At 40.2% G+C, this 17056-nt stretch overlaps 1 protein-coding gene across 9 annotated transcripts in view; it reads right to left on the minus strand.

Annotated features, from left to right (window-relative positions):
* Nucleotides 1-17056, minus strand: part of DPF3 (double PHD fingers 3) — a 155260-nt gene that overhangs the window by 38114 nt on the left and 100090 nt on the right. For 4 of the 9 annotated variants that reach the window (XM_033063590.2, XM_033063581.2, XM_033063589.1 and 1 more), the window contains exons 6-9: nt 15994-16032; nt 12322-12400; nt 11976-12017; nt 2000-2137 (exon numbers count right to left, since the gene is read on the minus strand). In XM_033063590.2, the coding sequence (XP_032919481.1) occupies nt 2000-2137; nt 11976-12017; nt 12322-12400; nt 15994-16032 (298 nt within the window). The remainder of the gene's footprint in view (nt 1-1999; nt 2138-11975; nt 12018-12321; nt 12401-15993; nt 16033-17056) is intronic. The other 5 variants (XM_033063583.2, XM_033063587.1, XM_033063586.2 and 2 more) reach the window with 3 other exon arrangements.

Below are 17056 nucleotides of genomic sequence, written 5' to 3' on the forward strand. Positions count from 1 at the left end.
CATGGAAGATAAATGGCAGCATAAATTAAATATAGCCAAGTGGAAGAGCAAAGATGCAAGATCTGAGCTCAAGGCTGTAAGCAAACAAACAGGCAAAAAAGGAACAAACAACCACTGTGACAGCTCACCATTTGGGACAGTTACCTTCCAGCATCTGGGACTTTCCCCAAGGCTGATCTGCACATTTGCACGGCTGTTGCCCATACCTCACTGGCTCCTGGCTGGTTATTCTTTCCACTTAGGAATCTGAGCATCAGAGAGGTTACCCCAGTGGTTCTAAATTTCTGCCTGCTTGTGGATTTGTGCATCAGCAGCTTCTCTTTGCCACATGCTCTGGGGAAACACAAGCCCAAGCAGCTCTCACACTACTCTTTTCCACAGTGTAGAACGCACCTCTTTTATCATGGGCCAAAGTCAGCTGCTCCCAACCTTACCATAGCCTTTCTAGCTCTTCTTGCTAACTTCTTTCATTTCCTAAGCACCAAGACACAAGGACTGAGACCACTTGGCACCTGTGTCAAGCTGAATTCAGGGCATGGGACACTACCCTTCTTTTTTAGGTCATCTATTGCAAGACCATTATCAATATTAATTCAGTACAGATTTGCAATATTCCTCTCAGGTATGCAACTCTTACTGACTTCTGCAGGCACAGGAAAAAAACAGCCAACCAACCAAAAAAACACCAAAGCTGATATAAATGCTAAGTAAACAGAAGCTACTGGCTGAACACTGACATTCCCCTGCCTGCCCAAGCAGTCACTCTGAGTGCATTGACAGCTCAAGTTTATCAACAGCTGGAGGAGTCAAAATTACTTTTGCTGTGAATCTACAAAACATGAGAATAACTAAAAGGTAGAGCATAAAAGTGACAGAAACATAGCGTTTGCCAAATGGGATCACACTAAACAGTCCTTCAAGCTCAAACAGTGGCTAATAGCAGATGCTTTGGAGGAAGGAAACCCCACACACACCTCCCCAGGGACAATTATCAATTATACTGCTTAGAACAAAAATGTTTTTCTACTTCCCTATTTCTTGAAGTCCTTAAGGTATTAGAAAGTGTTTTCCTGTGTATTTTTCTCTATAAGCATTTTATTGCTTTATTACTTTGAACTAAAATAAAACAGATTACATACTGGTAGAAAAGAACTTTAGAAAGTGAACAAAGTATCTACACAAATCCCAAGGTCATTGCAAACATCACATAGTATTGCACTCTGGAAAACTGAGAAACAGGGGATTAGAGACTTGCAAAAATCAGTAATAGAACGGTCTTCTGGACTTCCTGTTCTGTGCCTAAGGAGCACAGAAGTGGCAGTCAAATAGGGTGACGGACCTTAGGCTCACAGTGAGCATATGTGATTCATCACATTAAAATTCAGACCACTTAGATCTTTCTTTCAGTGCTGTACCAGTGTGGGAAATTGAGGCACATTCTCCCTTAATGTTCCAGATCTCCTCCTTGCAGATCAGTACTGATGTGTTTTCATGGCTTTTGTCAAACTGTAACTAAGAAGCAGCTTTTGGCAAAGTTGAGGGTAAGCTGTTTGTGTAGCCAGTGAAGGTATAAGGGAGAAAGGTGCTGTTATTTTCATACTGAAAAACTGAGACATTGACAAATATCTCTAAGGGCGAAACAAAGGCAGCCCCCTGAAACTACTGGATGTGTATTTCTTTGACATCCTTACTAAGAGCCATTGGGAAGCTGCTTGATGATGGGCTGGTTGGGCATCTCTTCTTTTCCCCCCTCTCCTTGCCACCTCCTCCCCACAGGAGCAGTAATGGAAAAGTGACTTGCTGCAGAGATAATGCTGGGTTTGAAATGAATTTCTGACTAGCTGAGCCAGCACCCGTGTGAGCTGTGGCTGATTAGCTCCAAGCATCCAGGTCCCAATCACTCACAACTGAGCCAGGCAATAACACCAGCCTCCCCAAGGCAAAGGCAGGGTGGAGGTAACACTCCTGAAAAGGATCTCAAAGGCAAAATCCTACTCACGTTTGTGGTTTTCATTTCGGTGGACAGGGGAAGAGCGGGTCTCCTGCTCGCGGGCTTCATCACCCTCTTCGCTGGCAAGGTGAGTGTGAGCATAGTGGTAGCTCAGCCCAGGCCTGTTCTTATAACGCTTGCCACAGACTGGAAAGGAGATAGGAGGGAGGGGAAGAGAGAATAGAAACATCAGTGTGATCTACAACCACAGCAGCATCCTCTTCAATAACGCTCCCTTTTCCCCTGAGAACGGCACCACACACTCCATGCACCTGCCCAAAACCCTTGCAGCGGCAGTGGTGAAAGGTGACAGAGGGCAGCCCTGCAGCTGCAGGTCCCCAGACAAGCTTTCTTCCCATCATGCTGCCAGCAGTCCTTCCCACAGATGTAGGCAAATGCACATTCAGTCTCTGCAGATCACAGAGCCCTAATCCTCTGTGCTAAGATTACTAACAAGACTGCACATAAAATTAAATGAAATGCCAGTTCCAGTGGTGGTGCTGCACAGTGCACAGCAATGGGAACAAGACCGAGAAAACATTATTTTCTTCATTGCTGATCTCTGAAAAAAGGAAACAGCTGGGATCTTTTAAAAGACTTTCTCTAAAAGATTAATAAAGACAAGGAGATAGAAATAATCCACAGTTTCTGGCTAAAAAACATGTGGTAGTGATACTTATTTGCCCAGGTAAACTTCATATTCAGCATCCCAATAAACAATACAATGTGTGACAGAGAATCCTGTTCTGAACTTTCATTTATTTTAGGATTAAGTTAACAAATATTAAGGACAGAATCAAACAAATCAGGGTGATGAAAGGTCTATACTTTCACAGGGAGCTTACAGCAAAGGCAGGCAACATCATAAGATTAATTACATAAGAATTGGTTTTCTATAAAGTTTTAAATTTATGTTATTGTCTCAAAAATTTATTACTTTTCATCTTCAAAGCATTCTTTGAATGTTAATTTTCTTTTATACAGATATGCATTCTACCAAATACAAATATTGCCATTTTAAAATATTAAAAAACAAAGACAAAAAGCTTAGTGCCCTTCTTGCAAGTTTTTACTCCCGGAGACATTTTCAGTCACTTTATTACCTTAATTAATCTCAAGAATTTCACACAGGAATAAATGTCATGTCCAGCAGTCTGTCCTGCATAGCTTGCTTAGAAGGCCAAAAGAAATGGTGCCAGAAGAAAGAACAGAATCCTGTTTTTAAAGCCCTCTGAAAAGGATCTCCAAGGGGTAAGTGACCATCCACTCCTAAAAACTTAAGTTGGCCCAATATGCATCCTGCAACATATACAGATGCTTACTTCCTGTTCTCCAGACACCTGAGTCTGGGAATGTCAAAGACACCACAAATAAATTTTTTAAAAATTAAAACAAGCAAACAAACACAAAAAAACCCCCACAAAAACAAACCCCATCCCCCTCAAAAAAACACACCAAAAAAAACCCCACCCCTCATCCCATTTATTCATTTACATATAAATAAATCTTAAAATTTTATTCCTTTCTGCTACTACTCAGAAAGCACCAACTGATCTTCCGCCTTTTGGAACAGATCATAGAAAATTTTAAATAGAAGCCTATTACGATAATATATTTCATTCTTAATCTCTTCTAACTGATTTACAAATTCCTTCGAGGAAAATGCTTTTGTTTATTAGAAACATGTAAATCAAGCTCATGATATGTATGAGTGATCTAGAATATTAGATACTTTTATCCGTTTTCTTCATTGTGCAAGGTGATGATCACAGTCATGATAACAAGACAGAAATTTCTTTGAAGTACAACATGTCCTGTTCTCAGTCACAGATTTTTGAAGGCTTTGAATGGCCTTGATCTAGAAATGAGACCTCCTGCAGGAGGGAAGAGGGAATATTGAGAGAAATAAAATACTCTTATAGATATGCACATCCATTCTTTGAAGCATCTGCCTTCATTTTTTCCTATGTAAACCTAACTTCATTGCCAGGCATTTTGAAGAACTAGACTGGTGTTAGATGCATGCTCTCCACAAAACATCAGTTCAGTCTCCCTTCTTCTAGTACCATCCTTGTTTTCTTCCAGTGCATTCTGGAGAGGGAAACTACTTCTCCTTCTCTGTGGTCCTGCAGGGCAAAGGACAAGCAGTGGAACAGATGCTGAACAAGAGTCAAAGCTACAAGATATTGGCAGTTCTGTATGACTTTCCCCATGTTTTGAATAGTGGAAAAGCGTAACACTTAAGTAATCATCAACCCAGAGAGAGCTCACTGCTTAAATTCTTTCAGAATGGTAACCTCCTCTAATTACATAAATGTTGCAGCATTTCTTAGAATGGAGAAAGAGATTTACATTTCTAGCAGATTGACCATCTGCTAGATGAGCAGGATTGGTTCATTAAGTATCCTACCCTATCCCACTTACAGTAATTTCACTAATACAAGCCGCACCATTTTGACTAAGATTTTGCTCCCAAACCGGAAATGCGGCTTATACTCAGGAGCGGCGAATATGTGAATAATTTTCTGACATTTACAACCTCAGAAGTGCCAGCCAGGGTGCCGAGCCGAGCAGCTGCCAGTAAAAGCCGGCATTTCGCGATTGTTACAAATTGTTACTCTGTTGCGCTGCGGGTGGAGCCTGGCTCCCTGCAGGCAGCACGGGGGGCGGGGAGAGAGGAGGGAGAGCTCTCTCTTTCCCTCCTCTGCCGCGGCCCGGGGAGGCGGCGGGGGCCCCGTGCCGCCATGGCCGCGGCTCGGGGAGGAGGCGGGGTGCTCCGTCCCTGCCCGCCTCCGCCGCCGTGGGAGCGGGGGGGGTTCCAGGGCGAGTGAGCCCAGAGGCGGCGGCCGGCCACGAGCGGCAGCACCAGGCTGGGCCACCTGGCCCCATCGGCAGCCCCGAGCGGGCCGAGCCTGCACAGCCCCAGCCGAGCCAGTAAACCCTGCCCTGCTGCGGTTCTGTTACTATTTGGCAACTTTGTTGCACGCGGGTCCTCGCTGCGAGTGACAGAGCGGCTTATACTCAGGTGCAGCTTATTTATGGACAAAAAACGAAATATTTGCCAACACCCAGAGATGTGGCTTATACTCAGTGCGGCTTGTGTTCGTGAAATTACTGTACTTTTATGTGTTTGAAGAAGAAGGTTAAAAAATAATTCTATTACTATGAATTACCAATACTGCTCAAAGACTTCTCTCAAATTATTTCCAAAGCACTATCAGGTGATCAATGCACAAAAGGAAACTTGCATTCCCAGCAGCAAGTCCCAAAACTGTGGTGTTTACTCTATTCCTTACAGGATCCTGCAGGGATTTTAGTTACGGAGTTAAAGATGACATAGGGAATCAGATGGGTCTGCAGACTCTCCTTCTTCAGCAAAAAAGTATCAGCTCACCAGGAAAAAGCAAGTATTGATACAAGCCGAGGCAGTAGTAGCTCTGCAGCTGAGTCCTTTCCATTGTGAGGACTTCCAGGTGGCCTTGAAGGGTGACCGCACGCATGCCTTGTGAGAAATTGATTTGAAGGACTTTATAACTAGAACTGAGGCAAATTAGTTTGGTTTACATTGTCCTAGCGGATAATTTGTAGGACCAAAGATCTGCAGTTCCAGCAGCCTTTGTTCTTGTCTAGATTTCTCCATTTTTCAAATTCACTTTGTGTCACAAAAAGAGTCTGAAGCAATGCCTTGAATTGAAACTGCAGAGATTTCATGTTCCTCAAACAAATTAGACTTTTGCAGGGGGAAAAGGGCCATGATATTAGTCAGGCAAAAGAACCATTGGCTTCAGTGAGACTTTGCCAGAATGAAAGCTAAATCAGAACTTCATGGTTTCTTCAATAGATGGAATCTTCCTGAATTCACCCTAATCTCTTATTTTCCAGGTAAGAGCACATTTCAATAATCTACCATATCACTTTGCTAAGAAGTAGTTTCTATAAAAGAGTGATCATTAATAAACACTTAGCTTTTACATAACTCTTCCCACTGCAAACTGGCTTTTCAAACATTAATTAATCTTCCTCCACATTCCTGAGTGGGTAATACTATTCTCATTTCAGTTCTGAAAAAAGAGAACCACAGAGGAGCTGAGCTGCCTACATAGTGATCTTTTTTCATTACCAGGACTGGAATCCATGAGTTCCAACATCCACACCAGTGCTTACACCACATCTTTCTCATTCTTAGAGCTGACAAAAGCATAATGAGAACTGGTTCTCCCAGTCTGAAATGCACGCTGTTGATTAGTTTTTACTACTATGCAGCTCACACATAGCAAGTGAGAGTGTGTCTTTCATAAACTTTGTCCAGTGGCCTTCTTTTCAGTGGCTCTGACTTTTTTGTCTTCAATTTTCCTTGCTGGATAGGCTCATCATCCTTGCATGTGGTAGATTTCATCCTGAATCTCAACACTGGGAAGCTGACTTGATCTTTAATTAGGTAGCCAAACTCAATAAAAACAGTGGGAGTTTGTAGAATGTAACCCACTCCAATTCCTCCTGCATTCAAAGGATATATTTTTGCTATGACCTGATGTGAATACTGCCTTAGGAACAAGCTGGCTAAGTAAGCAGTAAAACAGCAGTGCAGACCAAATGTCACAAATGGGGAAGAGGGACAGATTTTTTTATGAAGCCAGAAGTCTACTATGATGAACCTTACTTTCCTTCAAATTTGAAGACTGGTATGAAATGAAGATGCATGAAAACAGTAAAATTGAAATCATGGAGTATTTCATAAAAGAGAGCCCTCTTCTAAGTTCTGGGCTGTAGCACCCCGCAATTCTTTGAATAAGCAAATTCTCACTCTGTTTATATTCCTCAATGAGTGAAAGAATATAAAAAATTTCCCCTGTTAAAAAGGGGATTTGAAACCTATGACTTAAAAGACTTCCTCATCAAATATCTAATGGCTGTGTTGCTGTCATTTTGAAACAGTTACACATTTGGTCCTTGGCAGCCTGTGAGCTGTGTTCCAGCCAGCTCTCCACATATATTTTGCACAATCTGTCACCAGTATGAGACAGAAGGAAACAATCCATGTTTTTAGTGGAAACAGGAAACTGGAAGAGTACATGCTGGTTTGGTTTTTTTTTTGGTCACTGAATTTTGTCCCCCTCATTGTCTTTCTTTGCTTTTCTCTGTTGCCTCCTGTTCTTTCTCCTCAGCTATGCTGTGTCAAATACTAAATCTTGAGTTAACTTCTGGTAGGCAGTCATTCCTCAAAGTTGTCTTCCTGTCCTACCCTTCACTCCACTCAAAACAAACAAATGAGCAAACAAAAAAGGGCAAACAAAAAACTCTCCTTGTTTTGCAGTGGTTTGGTAGTATATTCTCCTGTTACAGTTGTGTACAGACTCTGGCACATCTAGAGATCTCAAACATTAACACTGCATTTTGACCTCCACTGATAGACAGACTTTACATTTGTCCCTCTTTGATCAGTACTGTCACACTATACATGTGTAGTATGATAGCAGCTATTTAGTAACCCATTCCATAGGGAATTTTCTGCAGATAGAATAGAGAGGTAAACAGTCCTTGCTTCAGTGCCCCCAAAACACAAGTCCCAGAATCTACTTGCGGTGTTAAGATCACAGTAACTTTGAACCCCAGTGCAAAACACGCACCACTCAACGGCTGTGCACATTTCAATAAATGGGTTGCTAGCCAGAGCAAAGGAGAAAACAACTATCCTACATGAGTAGAAAATGTTCAGCTGCCAGAGTCACCTTCAACTCTGTTCCCCTGTTGCTCTATTTCACATCTGTTATTCAGTATTTTAAAAAAAAAAAAAAAAAAAAAAAGTAATGTCCTTACTTATCTAATCTTGTCTTTTCTACTATTAATGTAGTCAATGGATGCCAAGAATAGCAGCTATGATGGGAGAGTTGTTTGTTGAGTTCATCTGAACACGCATCTTATTCTAGATCTTACTGCTTATCTACTTAGAGATTCACTAGAAAGGATAATACCAGGAGATGATTACTAAAAAACCTCTTAGGTCAGCCATCCCTGTGACTCTCATGGATACATAACAGAGCAAGTTGCATGAATCCAGTTTCTAAAAGTAATTGTAAGTACATGTAAATCTATTAACCACTCATCTTCAGAAATGCTTCTATCCTCAGAACAGCACATTTGACTTTGTTCTGGTCGCTACTACTTTAAAAAGGCCCTTTGGAGTTTTTCGAAATGGAAGAAACAAGCTTAGTGAAAGAGGTGAAGAAAATAGCTAAAATAAGACCCAGTAACTGTTTGCAGACATAGAAGACATTGTTATCCCTTGACAATAGTGCAAGGACCGCTAGACTTGGACTTCAGCAGAGAAAATGTAGGTTAAATAGAGAAACCTTAAAATGAAGTTCTTGACAAAAGAATCGGCTTCTACAAAATACTACAAGATCAGTGTCTCTGAGTACATACAACGTTGCATTAGTCACTGATCCATCAGAGATCCTAGGATGGTTTCAGTCAATGCTCATTTTGCACAAGGAATGGATCTGAATGTACAGTTCAGGCTCAGAGGAACTACAAAAAAGGATATGATAGAAATATAAGTTGTTATGCAAAAGTAGGAGTTTTTATGGGAATAAAACTAAAAGGACATGAGAACATTGGTAAAAGGAAAATGAAGAAATAATTTATTTTAGAGGTGGGCAAGGGAAATCTTCCATAGACAGAGAAACAGAAAACAAAGGTGAAACCATGTACATATCCCATGTCTCCATGGGAACTTGAGAAGGATGAAAGCATGAAAGTGAGGAGGGACAGCAAGAAAGTTAATAACTTGCAGTGATTCAGCAGAGACTAACTTCTCTGGCTAAAGAAAGTAGACATTGGGAGTCATGGAACTCAAGTGCTTCAACTGATTGCAAATCAGTTTAATCAAATTTTAAACCAGAATACAAGTTCCTAGATAAAACTTCAGAGAAGGTTGTTCTTTTTAAAAAGTAGTAAGTAATATATGATAAATAATAATAAAGTAACAGAAGGGTTTTTAAGAAGACTGCTTGGTGGAAATAATGGTTCCCCAGCTGAATATTTGACAAGGACATAACAACAATTCTTATTAAACATGTAGGCATTCATTCATTCATTCATTCATTCACTCTGTCTCTCCTTTAAAAATTACATGCCCTTTTTATCAGGAACAGTGGTGGTGATTTACCTTCCACTTGCTTGACATCAGAGGCTTTGCCTTGCTTTTCAAGCCCTGCTTTCCACTCTTTGAGGCACCTGCTGCCTCTCCTAGCCAGGTGCTCAAGCTCATTTGGGACTGCTCTCATACAGCTGCTGAGCCATTTGGCTACGTTACCATTTGCAGTTTATACCCATCTCCCACCAAGCATCCCTGCCACTGTTGTTACCAAAGCTATCCCAAGGGAACTCAAATCACAACACTATCCAGGGCAACTGCTTGAAAATCTGACCACTAAGTTTTCTGCTTGGTGATGTGATGAAACAATGCATTTTATGATTGTCCTAGCAATTTTATTGATGTTTTAGTCAAACATTTTATTGTGAACTTCTACTACAGTATATGCTCAATAAAACCAGCTGAAGTATTTCAGAATATTTCATTCCACAAAACAGGCATCCAACCACCTCTTCTTAAAAACACAGGAGAACAAAATATTTTGAGCTTTGAAAACCTTTACCACATAGAAATTGCATGTTTTCAGTCAGTTTTAATATTGGGACCAAGTTTAATAAAGGTGAATGCCTCCTACAGAAAAAGGCAGCTCTTTTCAGAGCTTTCAGAGCTATTACTATTTTCCAACACAAGGGACAGTGCCAGCTGGGCATCACTCTTGCATCATCTTAGCAACACACAGCCTATTTTTTTTTCCTAAAACCTTTTTAGAACTGATGAAATCTCTTGATATATTCTTGTTTCCCATAAATACGAATGTGCAAATATGACAAAAGAGCAAAGCAGTTTTTGCCTACAAATCATTTTTTGTGCCCGTGTAGTTTTTATAAGAAAATTAATTTGGTTTAACCGTGTTTTAGCTTTCTTCTCTGTGATCATATTCAAAACTCAAATATCAGAATATTTGCAGAAAAAGCAACCTGGGGGCAAATTAAATAAACTACAGAAAAAGCAAACTGTTGGCCCATTAAGCTCATTATCTATAGCAATAATGTGATTGAGGGAATAATGCTTTCCCAAACAGGAAATACATACACTGTGTTTCACCTGCATGTTTCCATGTAAAACAAACTTCTCTGCCCAAAACATCTGCACAAGGAGTACTGCAAACCAATTTCTAACCTACCACAATTAGATTGAGTTTTAGCTATAAAAATATTCATCAAATAATTTCAAAGAAATATATTAATCTGAGAAATCCACCCAAGCAGGGTAATAGGCCAATTACTCATAATTAATTGTATGTCATGTTTGTATAGAAATTTAACAAGGACAGAATATACTTCAGGATGATGACAATACAACTGAGACAGTTCTTCCTTTCTGCTCTTAACTCAGGTAAAAGAGTTTTGCTGTCACATAACCCTTTTAACAGCTAGCTACAATGGAAAAGGAGAAGTCACTGTGCAAAGCCTGAAGTCCAAAACTCCTTATGACTCACCTGTAAGTTTCCTAAAAGTTAAAGGTGTCAGCCAAATGAAATAGGAAAGTTTATATTTCCAACACTAAACACGAAATTTATGCTCCAAAATGTAAGCCAAGGCAAAATTTCATCAATACAACAATGTATGAGAGTCTTGACTTCAGGCCAGATTTCTGCTGCCTGCTTTGGTTTCTTCAATGTTTAATCTACTCTGTGCAAATCACTACTATGCATGTTGAGAGTTCTTGGTAAAATCCAAAAGCAATGCAAGATGAGACAATAAAGAGTCATTACATTCAAAATTACTATCACTGACAAGTGTCCTTGGATTTCAAAGGGTGTTCCAGAAAAGAGATAAAGAAAGATATGCGTACACCAGCAAAGGAAACCTGTGGATTTCAGCAAGACACACCTTGGGCTCTCATAGAAGTCTTAGAAGACACATTTTAGTTCTTCCAGTGCACTAGGACTGCTATTTAACCACAGCATAAGTCTTCTGACTCTTCATAACAGAAAGGGCTCCTCCTCCTTGACCATGTTTTTGTCACGTGTCATGTCCCATTCATATGCAAGTATTTCTGTTTCTGGTCTCACTTGGTCTTACCATACAAGAATATTATTTCATCACATGGAATATAGTTCTTATTCACCATGCATGCTCCTTATTTCCTTTAATTTTTAAAAATCAGAAGAAAATATCTCCATGGATTGACATAGCAAGGGTTATCCTTTTAAGGTCGGTAATGTTGCAAGGTAGGCAAATAATAGAAAAGGGGGTCCTGGTCGTCCTCAAACCACCTGTTTTGGATCACAGAAGTGAAGATCTGCTATTCTCCTACTTCTATTAACGTTTTTTAGGTTATCATCTTACAGTCTGGAAGGCACCTGGTAGCACAAATTACAATTGGATGTACACTCTAGAGTAAGTCTTAAGACGGGATGTCTGAAATATATGTAGGTAAGATAAGTGATCTTCACAGAAATGACACAGTGAACCAAAAAAGAATATCAAAAGAAGAAGAAAGGCATCAAGGACTAGACTGTAAAAAAAAAACCCAAACCACTCTGTAACAAATATTGGACTCCTCACTCATACTAGGGTTCTGCTACCCTCCATCAATGTTGACGCTGGGCTCCAGCATAGTTTTTCTGTTCAGAGAATGCCTTGCTTCATCTGCAGTCCAGCTGCAAGATGCCAAACAGTAGGGCTGCATTCAAAGGGAATATGTATCAAAAGAAAGCATTCGAGATGTTATTTGTTTCTTAGAAGGGCTCAGCGTTTGATGATGCCACAAGACTACTTTCTGGTGAGGGATAAGACCTTCAGAATTTAGCCCAGTGAGATTTCAAAAGGACTGAAGGGAAGAGAATCACCAAATATATCAAGAGACACAACAAGGGTGAAGTACCTTTGTCGGAGATTTTTGAGTTATGCTTTTGTTTGTAACTATCTGAAACAGAGAAAGAAATAGAGGGTGAAACTTACATGGGGAAAAGAAGACAAAAGGCAGAGAAGCCAGAAAAAGAGAAAGAAAATATAGGAGATGATTTATTAAAGGTCAAAGGAAAGTGGAGTCTTGCTGAGAACTTAATTTTATTTCCTTCATGCAAAAACACCAAGACCATCAGCAGCAGGTGGCAAACATGCAAGTCAGAGAGCAGCAGAATATTTTTGTTGTCATGTATAAAGCCCTGAGTGCACTGAGCTGGTAGGACCAGGCTGGAAGCAGAATAAGCTGTCTGGTTGCTACTTACTGTCACAAACATAGGGTTTGTCATGATCATCCTGGGAGGCAGCATCATTCCGTCTCCTGCCACCTCCAGATCCCCGAGCCTGCAAGGACAAGAGGTATGTTAGCATTATTCCATCACCCCTCAGGTCTCCTTGTGCCCCACACCCTCCTATGAAAGATGTGCAGTATAAACTAAACAAATCCTCAGCTTCCATACAGATTTCTCAAAGTGGTCTTGACCCTTCATCTCCTAAGATGTGCATTATGTTAATGGACCCTGTAATGCAATGGAGATCCTCTCCACAGATAGCTCTAACTGTTCATCCATAGCAGTAGGTCACTGCCAGCACATATTCAGTCGAGTATTGTCACACATTCATTTCTGAAGATGTTCAAATACCTTGCTGAACTGAATATGAATGAATGAATAGATGAACAGGTGCTGAAGAACATATACAAACATTAAATCAGCCAGAAAACAGGCCCCAAGTAAAAAAGAGGCCAAATTATTTCCTTCCTTCCTTTCCTTTCCTTTCAAAGGGGCATTGTTCGTGTTGTTATGTTTTGTCTTCTAGCTGAAAAGCAGTGTTTTGAAATTGCCTTGTGGGACAAAGATACGATGGCTAATTATAAAATGGAGCTTTGGTCAGTTAGTTGAAAAGATTAGATAATGTGGCTACCTACAATAACAGAATTTACCCAGAAAGGTCTCTCTGCAGTTCTGTGTTCCTAAAATGGACCAAATTAGCAGCTATAGAAATTGAAAAACTTTGTTTCTCCACAGCACAGAGTACTCTGTCTTGAGCTCCAGGGGTGAAAGAGGAAATCAGCATCAAAACTACTTGATCCTGACCCTTCTCAGCTGAGATGCCAACAAGGGAACAGCTCCTATCTGTCTGATGCTGGAGTTGTGATGTGGAACTGGGAACTGAGCCAAGGCCCTCAATTCTTTCATGTTCACTAATGTACAGTCTTGTAATGCACAGTCTGTAAATGACAATAATTTTAGACTTGATCTTTGTTTGAGGAAGTGATCACAGGTGGATGGCTAAATAGTCCTTTATTAATTCTGCTAGCTACTCTATTCCTGGGAAAAAATTACAGGATTGCTTCTGCTGGTCCTCTTATTAAACTGTTCATATTTCTCACGCTAAACAAGGCCACCTGACTCAAATCCTGCAAGCCTTTGCATGTGAAAATAAGAAAGGGACAGAGTTTTGCTAGGTAAAGCTGAAGAAGGTGTAGAAATCCTGAGAATATTTGCTCATAAAGGGGCCATAGAAACTCCATCCTTCTTCTATGAGCTTGGAACAGAACTAGCAGTATTAGAATTGTGTTCCATTGGATACCTAAAGAGAAGTAATAAGGAACAGTTTTACACTGGCCTGACAAAGTCTGTTAAAACAGGAATTTATAAAAACTTCACACGTTATTTCTCTGGGATTGCTCAGGCCTAACTCTTAACACAGTCCCAAAGGAAAAACACGGATTTGCAGCTGTCTGGATGGGGTAAATACTATTATGTATGACAAGGATAACTCTGCCTTTTGCAAAGACCTCTGTGCAGTCCAGCACATATGTGCAGAGCAAGATTTTTAAGGGTGAACTGAAAAGCAGTTTCACCCTAGAAATGGCCTCAGCAACAATTGTTTGGTGGAAGCTTCTTTACTGACCATATCACATAAAATCACCTTACTAGTCTGCACTATTTTCTCTCTGACTGCCAGCTCTTTAAACCCCCTCTGGGCAATGAAATCAATCCCAGGCTAGTTCTTTTCTTCCCTCACTGCTAAATGTGCTGCAAGCTGAATTTCAGACCATGGCAGCTCCTCCACAACCCTCAACTCATCAGGGAGCCTTCACATGGACAAGTGGTTCACCCTTATAAATATTTCTGCTGGTACCCGGATTAGGATCTAATTTCCCTATTTTACCAGTTGCATTGGCTTTTCAGGGCTATGAAAAAGATGTAAAGTCTTATATTTATCACTAGTCAATAGCTCTGACTCTATTGACACACTGGGAACATACCTGTTGAGTAAGAAGGTACTATTTTTACATAGGTACGTTTCAGACTAAGTTCAGGTTTGCTGCTCAGAATTTTGCTAGTCTTACAGCCTGTTTCCTTTCAAACTGTTCTCTGCAGAAATGCAGGGGCACAGCATTCATGGCATGACCACATGTCAGATACACTTTTTCATGCAATGAACACAGAGGGAAAGATTTTTCAAGTCAATGACTTTCAATGGGACTTAGGTCCCTAAATGTGCTTGGTGCCTTTGAAATTGTCCCATGGGATATCCAGCTGATGAGCAGACAATCTGTACAGATGCATCTGTGTACATCTCATAACTCCTAGCAAACTACCCTGCCCAGCTCCTACCACATTGCCCCTGTCCAGCAAAGACACTAAAAATCTTCTGTAGATCTACCTCTTCAGCCTTCAGTGTCCTTCCTATGCCCCTGTGATTTCAGGGCTAGCCTTGAGGAGAAAGGAAACCAAGCAGCTGCCCCAGAGGCACTAAACTGAATGCCCCATGCTTGCTGTCTGTGCTCCAGGCTGTTGAATTCAGTCATCCACGGCTGCCTTTATTTTCCTGACAGGATGCAGCAAAGACTACAAGACTTGACATGTGAGGCCTGGAGCCATGGCCCAGCAGCCTTGAAGCAGCCAGAGAGAGTAGCCAAAAAGACAGATGGAGAGTCCAGGATTAAAAATAAAATCATGCTCTAGGGCAAGGAAGGGGCATGTGCAATTTGGAAAGTCCAGGGCAGTAATTCCTTTGCATTAATCCTGCATTTATTCTCTTAGTCCTTCTCACTCCTCTGAAACCTCAAAGGTCACTCTCCATAGGATCTTGTTTCCTATGCATGTTCTTGCCCTCTTCTGCCCTCTAAAAATACCCTAATCAAGTCCTTCCCAGAAACAAATAACTGCCCAGGTTTCATGTCCCCTAATTTTAAATCCTTAGCCTCAATTTCCTATACTGGGTCATGCGAGAAAGGGGCTGCCTTTAGAAAACTGGCAAAGCACTTGTGACCAGATGCAATTCAGGCTTACCAGTTTTCAACAGCTAGATAACCTGGCCCTAATTTTGAAATCCTGATTTCTACCATATTTTGCTTTGGTTATTGATGCCATCAAATAAAACTAAAAATTGCTTGAAGTATTTGGCATTATTCAGACTTCTCATTTTTGCAATGAAAGAAGCCAGGGCACTAGCAGAGCAGGAGTTAGTTGCAAGAAAAAAAACAAGCAATCCTGCTGCTCCTGTTCTTAATATGGGACAAGTTCTAGGGCAGAAAATAAAACATAAATGCATGCTTTATAATGAATGGGACATCTAGTACTCTCCAACTCCATTCCTTACAGTAACAGAGAAAAAAATCTGTAACATTTTCCTGAACAGCGAAGCAAAATCTTGCACATAACACTAACTTCAGGACTTTGTTTGTATAGGTCTGGGACATAGGAATACACCAAATCCCCTCTTCCTGAGCAGTATATCTCTTCTATCTATTCACTCCCTTTCACTCACCCTAACCAGCATGTACAGTTTACATGAGAGCAACTTATTAGAAAAGAGTTGTTAGCCTGAAATATTAGTTGATTGCTACAGTCAAGCTTATGTGCAAATATTGATTCTATCTCCTGGTTTTGGTTACTTGTTCATACAAATTTTCTGAAACTTACATTTTTCTGGAAAATTTTTTTCCAGGTGGGTGTCTTTGGCTAAGAAAGAAAGAAAGAAAGAAACTGGTTCAGGTGATTTTGAGAATAAGGAAGGTGAAATATATACTTATCCAATTATTAAACTGCTTTGATCTTATATTAAAGGACTTAAGCTCCAAAATAAAGAGGAGCAGAAAACTGAAACAACACAACAACCAAAGAAGAAACCAAAAGAGAGGGTCTGATGCATAAGTACATTGCAAGTATTCAATGTGGTTTCATGTCTCTTATTCAAAACTATTATATTCTGCTTATTTGGCCTAAAATGTGGCCCTTCTTGCTTGACTTCTATAAACACATCAAAAGGTATTTCTAGAGCTCCTGTGGCCCTGCAGCATCCACTGGAGCCAAAGAGAGATGAAAATGCTCAAAACTTCTGAGACTTGTGTTCACGTTTATGTAGATGCCTAGCTTATGGGCCCACAATTAAAAATGTTGATTCCAAGTTTAAAATGTTGGCCTTATTACTTAACTGGTACCCTGATGAATTGTGAAGACATAAGGGTAAGAGAAGGGACACAGAGTCCCCTAAGGATAAAATATTGCCCTTTTCAAGCAAATGGAAGATTTGCCGTGGGCTCAAGAGAGCCAGCGTTAGCCACAAAATGCTACCCTGGAGAAAGCTGCAAAACTTATTAACACAGTTCAAGTTACTTTTATTAATACTTTTTTGGCTTTCATGACTGAATTTGCTGCTTTTCTGTAATAATTAAATGGTTTTTTAAGGACTATTGTAATAGCATGATGTCATCATCATTATTACAGTTTACATTACAATTGTAAATATTAAAATTAATTTCCCCAAAATTTTTACTCTCAAAATAGTTATTTTGTTTCACAGAAATTCACAAAAATAAACTGAAAAAATATTAAAAATCTATTACATATGACTGAAAATTACCTATAGTTATAGTTATCGCTACCATATATTCATGGATAAATACTTCATATACATAATACAGAAAAGAAATGTACACTAGGAAGCAGAGGTTTGCTTCCTTCCTCTCCAATAAACTTTCCACTT

Source organism: Catharus ustulatus, chromosome 6 (genome assembly GCF_009819885.2).
Source record: "Catharus ustulatus isolate bCatUst1 chromosome 6, bCatUst1.pri.v2, whole genome shotgun sequence".
Lineage (NCBI taxonomy): Eukaryota > Metazoa > Chordata > Aves > Passeriformes > Turdidae > Catharus > Catharus ustulatus.